This window comes from Petaurus breviceps, unplaced genomic scaffold (genome assembly GCF_028583685.1).
Source record: "Petaurus breviceps papuanus isolate PSGF00001 unplaced genomic scaffold, PetGlider_PUasm1.0 108, whole genome shotgun sequence".
NCBI classification, from domain to species: Eukaryota; Metazoa; Chordata; class Mammalia; order Diprotodontia; family Petauridae; genus Petaurus; species Petaurus breviceps.
The window spans coordinates 2,508,522-2,526,037 of record NW_027185593.1 but is presented as its reverse complement, the minus strand read 5'-3'; the positions used below and the strand labels follow the sequence as shown (position 1 = coordinate 2,526,037).

At 40.6% G+C, this 17,516-nt stretch overlaps 1 protein-coding gene across 2 annotated transcripts in view; it reads left to right on the top strand.

Annotated features, from left to right (window-relative positions):
- Positions 1 to 17,516, top strand: part of REXO1 (RNA exonuclease 1 homolog) — a 120,946-nt gene that overhangs the window by 62,135 nt on the left and 41,295 nt on the right. For both annotated transcript variants that reach the window (XR_011165082.1, XM_069071157.1), the window contains exons 3-4: positions 3,074 to 3,175; positions 5,263 to 5,485. Coding sequence is in view for 1 of the 2 variants with exons in the window: in XM_069071157.1 (XP_068927258.1) it covers positions 3,074 to 3,175; positions 5,263 to 5,485 (325 nt within the window). In the remaining variant the exon portion in view is untranslated. The remainder of the gene's footprint in view (positions 1 to 3,073; positions 3,176 to 5,262; positions 5,486 to 17,516) is intronic.

Genomic DNA, 17,516 nt, shown 5'->3' with positions numbered 1-17,516 from the left:
TCTCTCTGTATATGCACACACACACACCTTGTTTGTAGCTAGTTACTCACATGTTGACTTCCCGTTATGATGCATGCTTCTTGAGAACAGAGGCAGCATGTTTCACCCCTCTTTGTATCCCCAGCTCTTAGCACTGTTAAATCAATGAATGAAATGCTTGTGCTGACCAACTGTTCTCAATGGAGACACCATGAAAAGTTCCCTGTGATTTAAGATGGGACTTGAAGAAATCCAGTGCGGGCACCTAGGTGGTGCAGTGAACAGAGCACCAGCCTTAGAGTCAGGAGGACCTGAGTTCAAATCTGTCCTCAGACACTTGACACTTACTAGCTGTGTGACCTTGGGCAAGTCACTTAACCCCAATTGCCTTGTCTTGCCCCCTCAAAAAAAAAAGGAGCAAGCCAGTTAGGGGAGGGAGAAAGCTGGTAGTGTCTTCTGAGAGCAAAATCAAGTAAGTCAGTGTTGTTCAAGTCTTTCTTCCCAGTCTTCTCCTTTTTCACTTTTCTCCTTGCCTCCTCTCAAATTTTCTCTACCTCAGTCTTGTCCTCTTCTTTAACCTTCTGTATTTCATCCGTGGCCCTCTTCTCTTCTTTCACAGAATTATTTCCACCTTAGAGGTCTCATCAGCATCTGTGAATTCACTTATCTCTATATAAATGCTTCTCAGATCTGTTTTTCCAGCCCTGTCCTTTCTCTAGGGCAGCTAAATGGTACAGTGGATAGAACAGGAGCCCAGGGTCAAGAAGACTCTTCTTTCTGAGTTCAAATCTGGCCCCAGACACTTACTACCTGCATGAGCCTGGGCAGGTCATTTAACCTGTTTGCCTTAGTTCCTCATCTGCAAAATGAGCTAGAGAAGGAAATGGTAAACCACTCCAGTATCTCTGCCAAGAGAACCCCAAATGGGGTCATGAAGAATCAGACACAACCGAACAATAAATTCTTTCTCTGGTCTTTTAGTTTCATATCTCCAACTGCATATTAGACATCTTGATCTGATAGACATCTAAAACTCCACAGGTCCAAAAATGAATTTATTATCTTTCTCCTCAGACCCTCCCTCCCCTCCATGTTCCCCATTATTTTCTTTTTTCCTTCCCTGTTACTTTTGAGGCCACTGTCATCCTCCCAGGCTCTCAGGCTCAAAGCCTAGGTGTCATCCTTGATGCTTCACTGTTCTGTCACCTTCCATTTTCTGTCTTCTGCCTAAATCAGTCAATTTCACCTTTGTAACATCTCTAGAAAGTGTCCCCTTCGCCCCTCTGACACTGCCACCACCCTGATGAAGCCCTAATCATCTTCCACCTGGATTAGTATAGTAGCCTGCTGGTGGGCCTTCCTGCCTCAAGTCTCTCCCCACTCCAATCTGTTCTCTATTCAGCCACCAAAGTACAAGTCCAACCATGTTACCTTCCCCTGCTCTCTAAACTCTAATGGCTCCCCTGTTGCTTCCAGGATCATATGTGAAAACTTCTGTTTGACTTTTAAATCCCTTTGTTAGCAGACCCCTTCCTCCCTTTCCAATCTTATTACCCCTCTTTCTCCTCCATCTACTCTGTCATCCAGCACCATGGCCTCCTGGCTGTTCCTGGAAGAAGATGCTCCATCTGACTCTGCATTTTTGCAAGCTGTCCTCTTGCCTGGAACTCTTTCTTTCCTCTTCTCTGCTTCCTGCCTTTCCTGAAGTCTCAGCTGAAGTCTTTGGAAAGGAGCCTTTCTCAGTTTTCCTTAAACTTCATGCCTTCTCTCTGAGGTGATCTTCAGTTTATCTTGTATGTGACTGGGTTGTATGTAATGGTTTGCATATTGTAACTCCTCAATGGCAGGGACAATCTTTTTGCTCATATGCTTTCCTTTTCTGGATCCTCGTGCTTAGCTTAGTACCCTGTCACACAGCAGGCACTTAATAAAGTCCTGTTGAAGTCACTGGAGCCCTCCCTTGATCTCTAATCTTGATGCTTTCCCTTGAGTCTTCCTTCTGCTCCTCCTATTCTGTTTTCTCCTGCTGAATCCTGAAGTGGCTTCTCTGACCTGTGGTCCTGTAAAAGAGGGATTAGCCTTGTCCTGTGTGGTAGTCACAGAAGACAGAGCTGGGAACAGTGAGTCCAGGTGGGAGAGGTGTAGATTCTGAGTCAATTTAAGTAATAAGGAACACTTCCTAACACTACTTAAGAGTTACCTAAAAGTGGAATGGATTGCCTCAGGCAGTAGTGTGTCTTCACAGCATCATAACTTATCCAAGCTAGAATGCACTTCAGAAGCCTTGAGTTCATCCAAGGGAGGAACAGGATTCCCCTCTTGAGATCTACGTAACAAAAATTGTCCCCTTAGCCTTTAATGTATCTTCAGGTGCCACAAAACTACCACGTTCTAAGGCATGTCGGTTGACTGCCCTATATATATACACCTCTGTTCCTTAGCTGTGACTCCCCTATATTTGTTGTCTCTGCCTATTAAAATGTAAGCTCCTTGAGCTCTGGAACTGTCTCCTTTTGCATTTGTATCCCCAGCTTTAGCCTGGCACACAATTTAGTGTTTTTATTTTCTCTTATTAAAAGTTTTTCATTGTAAAAATGTGTCCTAGAACATTTTTTGAAAGAGGGATTTGGAAAGAAAGAGGGGAAAAAAGATAATGCAGTAGCATTGGATAGCAAACAGATGAACATGTCTCCCTGTTTCATTTTAAGATCCCACAAAAGAAAGGAGTGGTAATATACCCTGTAAGGTAGTAAAAGCACTGGGTTGGGTCTCAGAAGACCTGAGTTCTAATTGCAACTCTCCAGTGACTTCCCTCTCTTAGGCTCTCAGTTTCCTCCTTCCCTGCTGTGTAAAAATGAGGCTTTTAGATTCAGTGATCTCTCTCTAAGACCCATTGCATTTCTGACTCTATATTCTGAGGGCCCTCCCAGCTCCATCCTTTTGTTTTTTTAAAGTCACTTCCAGTGTTGACAGTCTGTGTTCTCTGTTGTATGGACCTTTCAAATATTGCCTTGAAATACTCTGTTCTAAGGTCTTTTCCAGGACTATCCTGTGATTGGGTCTCCTAGGAAACATGACTCTTTTTGTGTTCTAGCCATCCAAGGAAGAGAAGATTGAGGGAAAGTCAGAAGACAGTTTGACTACATTGTTTCCAGGCCAGAAGAGGAGGATTTCCCATCTCTCCAAGCAAGGAAACGTAAGGATCCTTTGCACCAAATTAGGCATATTAGCACTGTAGGTCAGGGGAAGGAAGGGAGGTAAGTGAACAGCAACTTAGGGGTGTAGAAAGATGTTCCTTTAGAAAGTCCACTCTCTGTAAACAGCATGACAGTCAGTTTCCCAGGGAGAAGGCAGCACAAGGCTATTGCTGGGCATGTCAGTTAAATAATTTGTTCACTTTCTTCATTTATAAACCAGGGGATAGTAATACTTGTGGTGCTTATGCCTCAGAATCTCCAGGTCAAAGGCTTCTCAGTCCAACCTGTGTCTGTATGGAGAAAGGGGCTGCACAACTCATTTAATCAACAATCATGTATTATGTGCTACTGTATACCAGAACTGAAGTTCTGAGACATCCTGGGACTTGGTAAAGGTCATAGAAGGTGTGATGTAGCAGAGCTTGGGATTTAAAGCCAGGGCTTTTGGCTATAAATCTAGGTTTTTCCTCTTTACACCTGAGCCATTATCATAACTTCAAGTAGGAAGAGGGTATATGTATTTCAAGAGTACTATGGAGAGTATCTTTTTCTTCCCTCCCTGCCCATCTTATTTTCCTTAGGTCAAAGCTCATCATTCCCAAATTTAATCAATCAGTCCCTTAATTACTCAAGCTAGCGAGTGCCAACTATTAATTAACAGCTCCTGCGTCAAGGACTTACAGTCATGAAGGGCAACATGATGAAATAGAAAGAATTTTGCATGGGACCTAAGGAAAATCTCCACTGTGGTCCCTTACCAGAGTAAAGCAAATCACTTCTCTGTGCTTTAGTTTCCTCAGCTGTAGGAATAAGAAAAGAAGGCTGGATTTGGAGTCAGAGGACTTGGATTCAAATCCTGGACTTGTTACTACTGTATGATCTTTTAGCAAATCACTTTCCATTTCTGGGCCTCAGTTTCCTCATCTGTAAAATGAGGAAACTGGTCTAGCTGATTTCCTTCCAGCTTTACAGCCTACGGGCAAATATCACCTACCTCTGCATTCTTAGTGGGATCAAATGGAGATAATATATTTAAAGGGTTCTGACTTTCATTGAATGGTCAATAATAGGCCCATCCCAAGTCTCTGTAGCTCATTGTTTAGTTTTGATGGCTTAGAGTGAGTGTAAATTGCAATTTTTTTCTGTTCTGGTCAAAAACCGAGGGTCTTCCCCTCCAAGATTAATTATCTTTTGTATGGAAGATTGGGCCATTTTTTCTGGTCTTAATTCTTACTTAGCCTTTAGTCACTGAATGGGCATGACCTCAGACAGAGACCTGGGGAAGACTTTAATTTAGAAAGGTCAGGGTCACCCAGTCCATTCTGAGCCATTACCAGTTGCCTTGACCTTTGTCTGGTAACCAGAGAGGGCAGGGCTAATGACTTTGTGAAGCTCTGCCTCATTCAGATCCAATCAAAGGGCAAGTCTAGTCACACTTGTGATGTTATTGGTTCTCTTCCAGAAGGAAGGCGGACCAACAGCTTAAGGGTAAATCTCACCTCCCTCGGGATTCTTGATAGGATCAAACTGAGATAATTAAGTTTTTCCAGCCTAAAGTATTATTACTGGCTCTAAAGTAGGTTTGTTAGTTATAAACCTGGAGTTCTTTTAACTGGTGGAACTCAAGCCTCTATTTTAAAGGTAAGAATCCACTTCTTGGGCCTTGCCTATAAGTAAGCTACCTTGTAGTTAGAGTTTATTTTCTCCTGGGCCTTCTAACTAGCTTGGCACTTTTTCTCTGTTCTGTTTTCATCTGAGCCCCCTAAAATTTGCCCAAAACCAACATCTGTTTTTTTTTCTTCAACTTGGATCAAGAAGAAAAAGTCTAAAGTAACTTGGAATGTAGCTGTTTTCTCTTTTTTTTCCTCACAAACTTGACCCATACTCCAGCTTTTTTTTTTCTTGGTAAGCCCCAATTTCTCATTCCCTGGGAATTACCTCCCCCATGCTTTTAACTATCCTTATGTGGTCAGCTGGTTTCTAGACTGCTATAGATTCCCTTTCATGGGGGTCAGTGCAAGTAGACAAGAGACTGTCATACTCTGGGACAATAGGATTCTCCACGAAATGTTGTCTGATCCAACAGGCTGAAGTCCCAAGCAAACCAGTCATTCGGCCCTATCGCCCACCCACGGCTCAGGAGGCCTGCTATCGACGAACTCAGCTTGCCCAGAAACAGGCCTCAGATATTCTGGCAGCAAGACTGGCAGCCCATAAACATTCTCCTTCTGTGCCTGAGGAGAAGAAGAGAATTGCCCACGTACCCAATCCCCGAATGGCCACTGCACTGGCAGCAGCAGCCAATTCAGGTAAGTCACTGTTAAGTTCTGTTTATCTTTCTGTTTCCCTAGCTTGTGGGCAGGAACTTTGGAAAGAGGTGCTGATATAGTTTAGGACCCTGGCCTGGTCCTCAGTTTCTAGTGCCATTTCTGTCCCTAATTCACTGTAATTCAGTACACATTTTAGTCATTTAGCAAATAGTCAATAAACATTAAGTGCCTTTGATGGGGTATCTGGGGTCTAGGTCAATTTGTGGAACCAATTTGTAAAACCAGTCTGTGCAGTTGTAACTCCAATTTGTATTGTAAAATTGTAATCTGTGAAATCCCTTTCCCAGACTTGGGCTCTGCCCCTTCCCCAGCCTCAGGCTCTGCCTCTTCCTTTCCCTAGGCCTAGGCAACACCTTGAGATTTCCTTTCTTTCATCTCTTCCTGTCTCCTCGTCTGGCCCAAATACTCCTTTGTCCTTGACTCTTGTCTCCTCCTGTCTGGTCCAAATCTCATCTAAACTATCTATGCACTAAAGCCCTACCCTTTAAAAGTAAAAACATGTACCCCTCTTGCACCCTTCTCATAGAAGGGTAACAATAAACTTCTACAATTCTCACTCCAATTAAGCCTGAGACCTTGAATTCTTTCCAGACCTATTGCAGGTTTTCTGATCTTAGATAAGATCAGAGTTCCTGCTGAACCTAGAGGGAGCTATCCCTCATCACCTACACTGCAAAGTGCTGGGGGTTAAAATGAAATTAAGAGATAGTTTTTGATAGTTCTTCCTCTCAGCTGAGAGAGACATGGAAACAACTTGCATAAACAAACTTATATGGGTTAAATCGGAGATGGTCAATAGGAAGGCGTTAGTATTAAGGGTGATCCAGAAAGGCTTCCCGTAGAACATGAGATTTTTAGCTGGGACTTAAAGGAAGCCAGGAAAGTCAGGAGGTAGAAATGATGAAGGAAAATATTACGGACATGGGGAACAGACAGGGAAGATGTCCCGAGTGAGGAGATGGAGGGTTTTATTTAAGGAATACTCAAGAGGTCAGGGTCACTGAATACTAGGTTATGTGTGGAGTGTGAAATTTTAAGGAGATGGGGGAGGGGTTTTTGTTGTTGTTTTCTTTCCTTTTCACCATCCATAATTTTTAACCAGGATTTAAAAAAAAATTATATATATATATATATATATATATATACATACATACATACATACCTACATATTTTAGGCCCAAATATTCTCCCTCTCTCTTTTTTTTCTTGGTCTTTATTAATTTGTTTACTTTTAGTTTACAAGGTTCATTACCACAATTCCTTGAGTTTCAAATTTTTTCTCCCTTCCCCCTCCCCCCCATGGCAGCATACAGTCAAGTATAGTATCTGCAAATACTTTCACATTAGGCATTAGTCAGGTTATAAAGAAGGATTGTATCAGATGGAATGAAGAATGGGAAAGAGGAAACAAAACCAAACAAAAAAAAGAAAAAGGGCAGGTAGTTTGCTTCAATCTGGGTTCAAACTCAGTTCTTTCTCTGGATGTATCTCTTTTTTTTTTTTTTGCTTTTTGGAGGGCAATTGGGGTTAAGCCCAGACTTGCCCAGACTTGCCCAAGGTCACACTGCCAGTTTTTGTGTTATGTGTCTGAGGCTGTGACGAGCTATGGGCTCTGGGAGCCCCCTGGAGCTCTCCTTGAGTCTTAGAGGTACAGCCTCAGGGAACCTCCCTTGAACTCTTGATTGAATCATCCCATTTAATGAGGCAAGTCTGTTACTAGACTTCCCACCCTGGAGCCTATCAAAGTGTCATTCACCCACCATTGTTTGTTGCCTCCAGCAACTTCCCACCCTTAATCACTCATTGACCTCATTAACTCCTCCTGAAGACCCTCCCCAAACTCCTCCCCTAGACCACCCCTAGATTCCTCCCACAACCTTCTGTATAGAAGACCCCATCCTCTCTTCGTGTTTGTGAGAGCGCCCTAGAATGCCATGGAAGAGTGAGAGCGCTGTAGAATTTTCTAGCACAGACTTACTCTGTGTCTAATGCAAGCGAACTTTCAATAAATTATACTTTTCTTTGGCTGAGAAGACTCGAGTTGAATTCATTCGGCGGGACCTGGGGTGTTGGTATTTTGGGGTCTCCAGAGCAACCCTAACCCTCTTAGTGGGTTCCCTCTTCAGCCAGATTTTGAACTCAGGTCCTCCTGATTCCAGGGCCGGTGCTCTACTCACTGGGCCATCTAGCCACCCCATTCTCCCTCTCTTTATCCCCTCCCCTACCCATTGAGAAGGCAAGAATTACTATGCCCATTATACATATGAAATCATACAAATCATGTGAGCCATGTTGGAGGTTGGGGAAAGCAAGAAAAATGGGGGAAAAAAAGATTAGAATTAAGGTATTATCCCTTGAATAAGACATCTTAGTGCAGCAGAAGCTTCAAGGTATTTCACATATTTATCTTTGTTTTCTATTCCTTTTTCATTGTTGAAATGGGTAATAAGAGATTGATTACTTGCTGCAGAACATCCTTTCACTAGGAGCCAGATTACTAAAGAAATGTGGTGCCAGCTCCATAAATCTGTCTATTCAAACTCTGAGATTCTTTGTAAGTGATATATACCAAACCTAGAGCACTAAATGGATCTGAAGTTGGAGCATCTGCTTGTAGATTTGATTCAAAAGTCCCAAATCAGTTTATATGCTGAGTTGCATGCTTGGAGTGCTGGAAAAGTTGGAGGGGAAATTGGTGTGCTCCGTAATAAACATTATGAGAGCTTTTTATTAAAGGTTCTTTGGCAGAAATAAATTGAGATTTCTGGTTTACACACTGTGAGAAAAGATACAGCTCAACTTATTTTTGTAGATTACTTAGGGAACTGTTAGGGCATGGCTAATAGTGCATTTGAAAGAGTCATTGTCTAAAAGCTGTCACATAGAAAATGCTTAGTTCCTAAGTATTGCTTTTGAGCAGATAATCTCTTTTTTTTTTTCCTTTTGGAGGGCAATTGGGGTTAAGTAACTTGCCCAAGGTTACAGGGCTAGTTTTTGTGTGTGTGTGTGTGGGTGTTAAGTGTCTGAGGCAGAACTGAACTTGGGTCCTCCTGACTCTGGGGCTGGTGCTTTACTCACTGTGCCACCTAGCCGCTCCTGAGAAAAAAAATTTAACTTTTAGTTTTCAACATTCACTTTTATAACATTTTTGAGTTCTAAATTTCCCCCCTTCCCCAAGATGGCATGTGATCTGATACAGGCTATACATGTAGGGTCATATTAAACATATTTCCATATTAGTCATATTGTGAAAGAAGAACCAAAACAAAACGGAAAAACCACAAGAAAGAAAAAACAACAAAGAGAAGATAGTACATTTCGATCTGCATTCAGACATAGTTCTTTCTCTGGATGTGGATAGCATATGAATCTTTTGGAATCGTATTAGATCATTGTATTGTTGAGATGAGCTAAGTCTATGATAGTTGATCATAGCACAGTGTTGCTATCATTGTGTACGATGTTCTCCTGGTTCTGCTCACTTTATTCAACATCAGTTCATGTAAGTCTTAACAGGTTTTTCTGAAATCTGCCTACTCATCATTTCTTATAGCACAATAATATTCCGTTATATTCATGTACCACAACTTATTCAGCCATTCTCCAGTTGATAGGCATCCCCTCAATTTCCAATTCTTTGCCTCCACAAAAAGAGCTGCTGTAAATATTTTTGTACATGTGGGTCATTTTCCCATTTTTATGGTCTCTTTGTTATCTAGACCTAATAGTAGTATTGCTGGATCAAAGGGTATGTATGCACAGTTAATTGTTGAGCAAATGTCCTTAATCTTTTTGTGTCATGGACCCCAAAAAGGACCCCTTCTCAAAATGTTTTTAAATACATATGGTTGCAAAGGAAGCCAATTATATGAAATAGTTATCAAAATATTTTTTAAAATTATTTAATTCACAGACCTAACTAAAGAAACACTGCTTTAGCCAGGATAATGACTTTAAAAAAAAAACTCATTTTAATGTTGTTAAAGTCTTTAAAAACTCTTTGGAGATATAACCTTGAAAAATAGTAATCACAATTACAACATGTAAATATAGCAATTACAACATGTAAACAAACTACAATAGAGAAGCAATGCTAAATTAATAAAATGTTTATATTTTCTTAGAAAAAAGTAAAAAAATATATATTTTAATCTTAGATTATATCAGTTCTCTCTCTACAGATGGATAGCATTTTGCATCATGAATCCTTTGGAATTGTCTTGAATCATTGTATTGACCAGAGTAGCTAAGTCTTTCATCATTACAATATTGCTGTTACTGTGTACAGTGTTTTACTCATTTGCTTTTCATCAGTTCACATAAGTCTTCCCAAGTTTTTCTGAGGCCATCTCCTTCATCATTCCTTCCAGCACAGTAATATTATATCAAAATCATATACCACAACTTGTTCAGTCATTCTGTAATTGATGGGCATCCCCTCAGTTTCCAATTTTTTGCCACCATTAAGAGAGCTGCTATAACTATTTGTATATATATATAGGTCCTTATCCTTTTTATTTTTTATCTCTTTGGGATACAGATCTAGTAGTGGTATTGCTGGGTCAAAGGAATATATGGGTGTTCAGGGAAGACTGCTACCTATGGTGTGAAGGCGGGGCTCTTTTCAGGGCTGCTTTCCATCTTCCATGTTCACCTGCTACCCCAACTGTGGTTCCAAGAATCTGTAGCATGTTTAATGGCTGCACCTTGGTAAATCATTTTGGCGGATGGGCTAAACAAAAAACAAGAACTCCCTGGGGCTTACCATTGGGATAGTTCTTCCATTTCTAAGAGGGTAACATTTAACTCCATCACAATTAAAGTACAAGCAGAGCTTAGAGCAATGCAGGATTCCTGGCTCAGAAGGCAGATGAAATTCAGTTTTATACTGATAGTAACAGTCCAAAGTGCTTTTATGATGCCCTGAAAACTGTTTATGGGCCAAAGACCTATGATGCATCTCAACAACTCAGCAGTGATTAGTGATATTGTTTAGTGATTTTGGTATTGATTAGTGATAAGGACACGATCCTGGAGAGATCCAGCCAACCAATCAGCATCAACCAATGCTGAAGCCATTGACCATATACCTCAGGTTGAAGTCAGTCTCTCTCTAGCCAAAATTCCAGCTGAAGAAAATCTTGAATACCATTAGGCTCCTCTTCTGTGGCAAAAATGCCTGGTGCTGGTTCTTTTCTATCTGAGATTTATAAGGCAGAGGGTCCACTGCTTATACCAAAGTTTACTGAAATCTTCCAGGTTATCTAGTAAGAGGAGGCCATCCCTCAGGAGTAAGAGTTCGAGGATGCCTCCATTGTCCATCTCTGTAAAGGAAAAGGAAATAGATTGTCCAGTGACAATCACAGTTGGGTCTCTTTCAGTTATTGCTGGCAGTATTCTTGCCAGAGTCCTCCCCAGTAGGCTTATCCTTCACCTGAAAGATGCTCATCTACTTAAGACTTCAGAAATGGCCAAGGAGTGGTAAATATGGTGTTTGCTGCCCTATAATTCCAAGAAAAATTCCAGGAGCAGAACAGAGGTCTTTATACAATCATCGATCTGACCAAGGCCTTTGATACCATCCGTTGTAATGGTTTATGGAAGATTATGGCAAAATTTGGTTGTGCAGAAGAGTTCATTGTTGTTGTACACCCGTTCTATGATGGCATGCTTGCATGAATTCTAGATAATGGATGATGCTTTCGTGTTTTCCCAGTCACCAGTGGAGTGAAGCAGGGATATGCTTGCTCTCATGCTTTTTAGCATGATGTTTTCAGTGATGTTGTCAGACACCTGGAACAAGGATAAAAACAGCATCAAGGTCACTACTGCACTGATAGTAAATTATTTAACTTAAAAAAGCCTACAAGCCAAGACTAAAGTGGAGGGAGAGTTGGTGCATGACTTCTTGTTTGCCGATGATTGTACATTCAGTGCAACAATCTCTGAGGCTGAGATGAAACAGAGTATTGGTAGATTCTCAGCTGCTTGTACTAATTTTGACCTGACAACACCAGGAAAAAAGATTCTCTACCAGCCATCACCAAACCCTCCATACTCAGAACCGTGAGGGTTAGAGCAATGGAGAAATTTTGAATACTGTGGATAAATTCACTTACGTTGGCACTATACTTTCCAGGGATGTACTCATAAATGATGAGGTTGACATACAGATTGCCAGAGCTAGCTCAGTGTTTGGGAAATTCAGAAGGAAGAGGAGAGGAATTAGGCTGCCTACTAAAATGAAGGCCTACAGAACCATTGTGCTGGCCTCATTGTTGTATGCCTATGAAACCTGGATATTTTACCAGTGCCACCATGCCAGGAAACTGAATTGCTTCCATTTGAATTGGCTTAGGAAGATTCTGAAGATCACCTGGCAGGATAAGATACTAGACACTGAGGGCTTTTCTTCTTGAGCTGAACTGCCAAACATTCAAACTACTGCAGAGAGTTCGATTCCAGTGGTCTGGCCAAATGTATGTTTGTCTAAAAGACTATTTTATGGAGAACTCATACAAGGCAAGCACTTACACAGAGATTAGAAGAAGTGATACAAGAACACTCTGAAGAACTTGCAAATTGATTATGAGACATGGGAGACATTGGCACAGGACTGCTTAGTGTGACTTGCACTCATCAAAGAAGGTGCTGTGCTTTATGAGCAAAACAGAATTATAGTATCTTAAAAGAAACATGAGATGCACAAATTTAGAGACATCTCCACTCCAAATGTTTGGATGGAGTATTTGTGCCCAGCCTGTGGTAGAGCCTTCTGAGCTTCTTTTGGTCCAATCAGCCACAGTACAGCATACTGTACTAGGATGTAATGATGTCATTTTGGTCCTCTTTTAGTGCAAAGAACAACCGCCATCAGATCTGGTACATCTGCTGCACCTTCACTTTTTCATCAATTCTCTTGTTATTAAGTCTTAACCTTTTGTTCTTCCAAGATGAATTTTATTTTTTTCTGGCTCTACAAAATAATTTTTGGTAGTTTGTTTGGTATGACACTGAATAAGTAAAATTTAGATAGTATTGTCATTTTTATTATTTTAGCCTACCTATAAACATTTAATATTTCTTTAGTTATTTAGATCTGTCTTTATCTGTGAAAATCGTTTTGCAATTGTGTTCATTATATTTCCTGTGTGTGTCTTGGCAGGTAGACTCCCAAGTATTTTTAACTGTTTAAAGATATTTTAAATGAGATTTCTCTTTCTATCTCTTCCCTGCTGAGTTTTGCTGGTCATATATAGAAATATCAATGATTTGTGGTAGGTTTGACGTTATATCCTGCAACTTTGCTCAAATTGTTGTTTTGATTAGTTTGTTAGTTGATTCTCTAGGGTTCTCCAAGTGTACCATCATATCCTCTGCAGAGAGTAATAGTTTTGTTTCCTCATTGCCTAATCTTATTCCTTCAGTTGCTTTTTCTTGTTTTATTGCTATAGCTAGTATTTCTAATATAATACTAAATAATAATGGTAATAATAGGCATCCTTCATCCTTGATCTTATTGGAAAGGTTCCCCTCCCTTCTCCTTTCCCCCTCCCTTACTTCCCCTCCCCTCCCCCTGTCCACATAGCTTATCATACCCTTGCCTGCTGGTGAGACAGATTGATTTTTTTTTTAACTAGGTAAAAGAGGCCATTCTTTGCCTCATTTCTTACTTAGCCTTAATCACTGAATGGGTGTTGCCTCAGACAAACTGAGACCTGGGGAAGACTTTATCTTAAAAAGGCCAAGGTCTCCCACTGCATCTGGGGCCATCTCCAGTCATCCTGATCTGTATCTTGCTACTAGGCCCAGATGACTTCAGAGGAGAGAGTGAGGCTGGTGACTTTATGCAGTCCTGCCTCACTTAAATCCAATTCACTTGCAAATTATTACATCACCTTCTTGATGTTCTGATGTCTAGAATGTAGGACAAACAATAACAATATTGGAAAGGCTACTAGTTTATCCCCTTTACAGATAATGTTTGCTCTTGGTTTTAGATAGCTACTATTTGTCATTTTAAGGAAAGCTCCATTTATACCTGTGCTTTCTAGTGTTTTTGGTAGGAATGTGTGTTATATTTTGTCAAAAAAAATTTTTTGTAGCTAATGATATAATCATATGAGTTTTGTTGTTGATATGGTCAGTTATGCTTTTAGTTTTCTCAATATTAAACCAGTCCTGCATTCCTGGAATAACTCCAACTCGGTCATAGGTTTGTCCTATGTATCTTTGTGATACATATCTTTGTGATACATCGCTCTAATATCTTTGCTAGTTTTTAATTTAAAATTTTTTTTTGCTTTTTGGAGGGGGGAAGTCAGGACAATTGGGGTTAAGTGACTTGCCCAAGGTCATATGGCTAGTAAGTGGTAAGTGTCTGAGGCCATATTTGAACTCAGGTCCTCCTGACTCCAGGGCTGGTGCTCTATTCACTGTGCCACCTAGCTGCCCCTGTTTTAAATTTTTGCACCAAAGATGGTGGAGAAAAGCCAGGAAATTACCTGAGCTCTCTCCATTTTCCCTTGGAAATAATGTCAAGTCAAGCTTCTGAATGAATTCTGGGGTGAAAGAACCCCAAAAAAACAAGGTGAAACCATTTTCTAGCCCAAGATAACTTACAAGGACTTCTGGAAAGGCTTGTCTTACTTGAGTAAAAGGAGAGTGTAGCCAGCACAGGGAATGTCCCAGCAAGCCAGGGAGAGGCTTTCAGCCACAGCATAGATCAACATCTGAGGCTCTACAGTCCTGGCTCAGCAGGCTAGCTGTGAAGCCTCTAGCCCTAGTACGGAAGGCAAACTGCCAGCCCTGGTAGCCTAGGCACAAGTGGGACTGGGCCAGGTCATTCTAGTGCTGTGAGTCAGGAGCCAGCCCTGGAGGCCCTGGCACAGAAAGCCAGTGACCAGGCCTCTGGCCACCAGCACCAGAAGCTTTGGACAATGCCTCCGGTACCCCAGAAGCAGAGCTCAACTTTAAGAGTCACAATAGGCTAGAAAATGAACAAAAACTAAAAAAGAACCCTGACCATGGAAAGCTACTGTGGCTACAGGGAAGATCAAAGCACAAACTCAGAAGACAACAATGTCAAAATGCCCACATGTGAAGAAGTATCAAAGAGGACTATGAATTGATCTCAGGCCCCAAAAGTCCACTTGGAAGAGCTCAATAAGGATTTCAAAAATCAAAGAGGGGTAGAAGAAAAATTTGGAAAAGTAATGAGAATTGTGAAAGAGAATCATGAAAAAAGTCAACAGCTTGGAAAAGGAGGCAAAAAAGATTGACCGAAGAAAATAACTCCTTAAATAAAACTGGACAAATGGAAAAATAATCCACTGAAGAAAATAACTTCTTAAAAAGTAGAATTGGCCAAATGGAAAAGGAGTTACAAAAGATAACTGAAGAAAATAATTTCTTAAAAATTAGAATTAGGCAAGTGGAAGCTATGAGACATAAAAATCAGTCAAACAAGATCAAAAGATGAAAAAAATAGAAGAAAATATGAAACACCTCATTAGAAAAGCAAGACAATTTAAGAATTATTGGACTGCCTGAAAGCCATGATCAGAAAAAGAATATGGACAGCATCTTTCATGAAATTATCAAGGAAAACTACCCTGAAATCCTGGAACCAGAGTGTAAAATAGTCATTGAAAGAATCCACCCATCACCTCTTGAAAGACATCCCAAAATGAAAACTCTAAGGAGTATTGTAGCCAAATTCTATAGCTGTAAGGTCAAGGAGAAAATATTGCAAGCTTGCAGAAAGAAACAATTCAGATATCAAGGATTCACAGTTAGGATTACACAGGACTTGGCAGCTTCTACATTAAAGGATCAGAGGGCATAGAATAAGATATTCCAGAAGGCAAAGGAGATTGGATCACAACCAAGAATCAGCTACCTAGCAAAATTGAGCATCATCTTTCAGGGGGAAAAATGGACATTTCCCCCCCCCTTTTTTTTTTAGTAAAATAGGGGACTTTTTTATTTTTAGCTTTCAACATTCACATTTACAAGATTTTGGGTTCCCAATTTTTTTCTCCCTTCCCTCCTCCCTCCTCAAAACAGCAAACAATCTGATATAGGCTATGTATGTACAATGATATTAAACATATTTCCACATTAATCATGCTGTGGAAGAAAAAATGAAAAACCATGAGAAAAAAAAAAACGCATTCCCCAATTGATGGACATCCCTGTAGTTTCCAGTTTTTTGCCACCACAAAAAGAGATGGTATAAATATTTTTATAGGGGTCTTCTTTAGTCTCTTTCTGACCAAGTGTTCAATCCCCTTACTGTCTCTAGGTTCAGAGTTCTCCTTTTACTGTTGCTGACATTGTTGCCTCCAAGACCTGTAACTTTTGTTGCTTTCTCCATACCATGCTCCTGACTAGCCCCTACCTCAGTGTTCGCTGACCTTGCTTTCTGTTCTCCTAAGCTGTTCTGGGCTGGAAAAATGACTCACTGTCACTTTATGTTGATTATGCTTCTTAGAGCTTTTTAGTTGTTGGGAGAAATCAGCAAAAATGTTCCCTTTATTCTCCTATCTTACTTTTTGAAGGACTTTGAAAGCCATAGGATTATATTTGATTCTGGAGGTGAAAAGGAGTCACTGGAGTTTATTGAGTAAGGGGGATGGGGAGAATGTATGACATGGTCAGACCTGCCCTTTAGGAACATTGCTTTGATATCTGAGTAGAGATGAACTGGAGTGGGGAATGAGTTGTGTCCTAGAGACAAACTAGAAGCCTTTTGAAATAGTCTAGGTGTGACGTGATGAGGGCCTGCACCAGGGTGGTGGCAGGGTCAAGAGGAGAGAAGGGACATCTGTGAGAGATATTACAAAGTTAAAATTCACAGATCTTGCCAATAGAATGAATTTGAGTATTTAAGACTGTAATGGATCACATGTTGATTTTGAGTTTGGATGACTTGAGAGAATGGCGGTAGAGAACAGTGATAGAAGAGTTCTGAAAAGGGGAGGATAGAAGGAGGAAGATAATGAGTTAATTTTTTTGACTGTTGAATTTAAGGTGTCAATGAGATGTCCAGTCTAGATATCTGAAAGGCAGTTGGAAACATGAGACAGCAGATCTGAAGAAGTTAGGGCTGGATAAGTAGATTTGAGGATCATCAGCATAGAGATGATAATTGGATCTCAGAGAGCTGATAAGGTTAAGTGAGACTATATAGAAGGAGAAAGCCTAGGACAAAGGAAGAGGGATCCACAGTGTCAAAGGCTGCAGAGACATCAAGAAAGATGAAGGTTAAGAAAAGGCCATTGGTTTTTAACAATTAAGACATTATTGGTAGCTTTGGAGAGAGTGATTTTGGTGGAATGATAAGGTCAGGAGCTGGATTGTAGAGAGTTAAGAAGAAAGTCAGTCAGACAGACATTTACATGCCCACTATGTGAGCTGTGCTAAACACTGGGGATGCAAAGACAAAAACATATAGTCTTTGTCCTCAAGGAGCTTACAGTCTATTTGGGGAGATAGCATGCAAACTGTACACAGTGATTTATACAGGATAAATTGGAGATTATCTACAGAGGGAAGGAAGTACAATTAAGAAAGGAAAAGAAGTGAAGACATTGATTATAGAAGGCCTCCTCAAAAAGATTAATTGTAAAAACGGAGAAAAATATGGGATGGAAGAATCAAGTGAGGGGTTTTTGAGGATGGGAGAGACCTGGACATGTTGTAGACAAGCAGCCAATAGTCAGGGAGGGACTGATAGAAGGGGCAGTTTATTAAAGAAAACAAGATGGACTGGTTAGAATAATACCAATCCTAATCTCCCACACACCCTTGTTGATGAGAGTCAGGCAAAATGCTAAGTGAAAGACCTGTGAAGGAGAGATACATGGTTTAGCAAAAAGAGGGCTGGGTTAGGAGTCCAAGGACTTGGATGTGAATTCTTTTTTTTTTTTTTTTGTTGCCCAAGGCTACACAGCTAGTTTTTGTGTTAAGTGTCTGAGGCCAGATTTGAACTCAGGTACTCTTGACT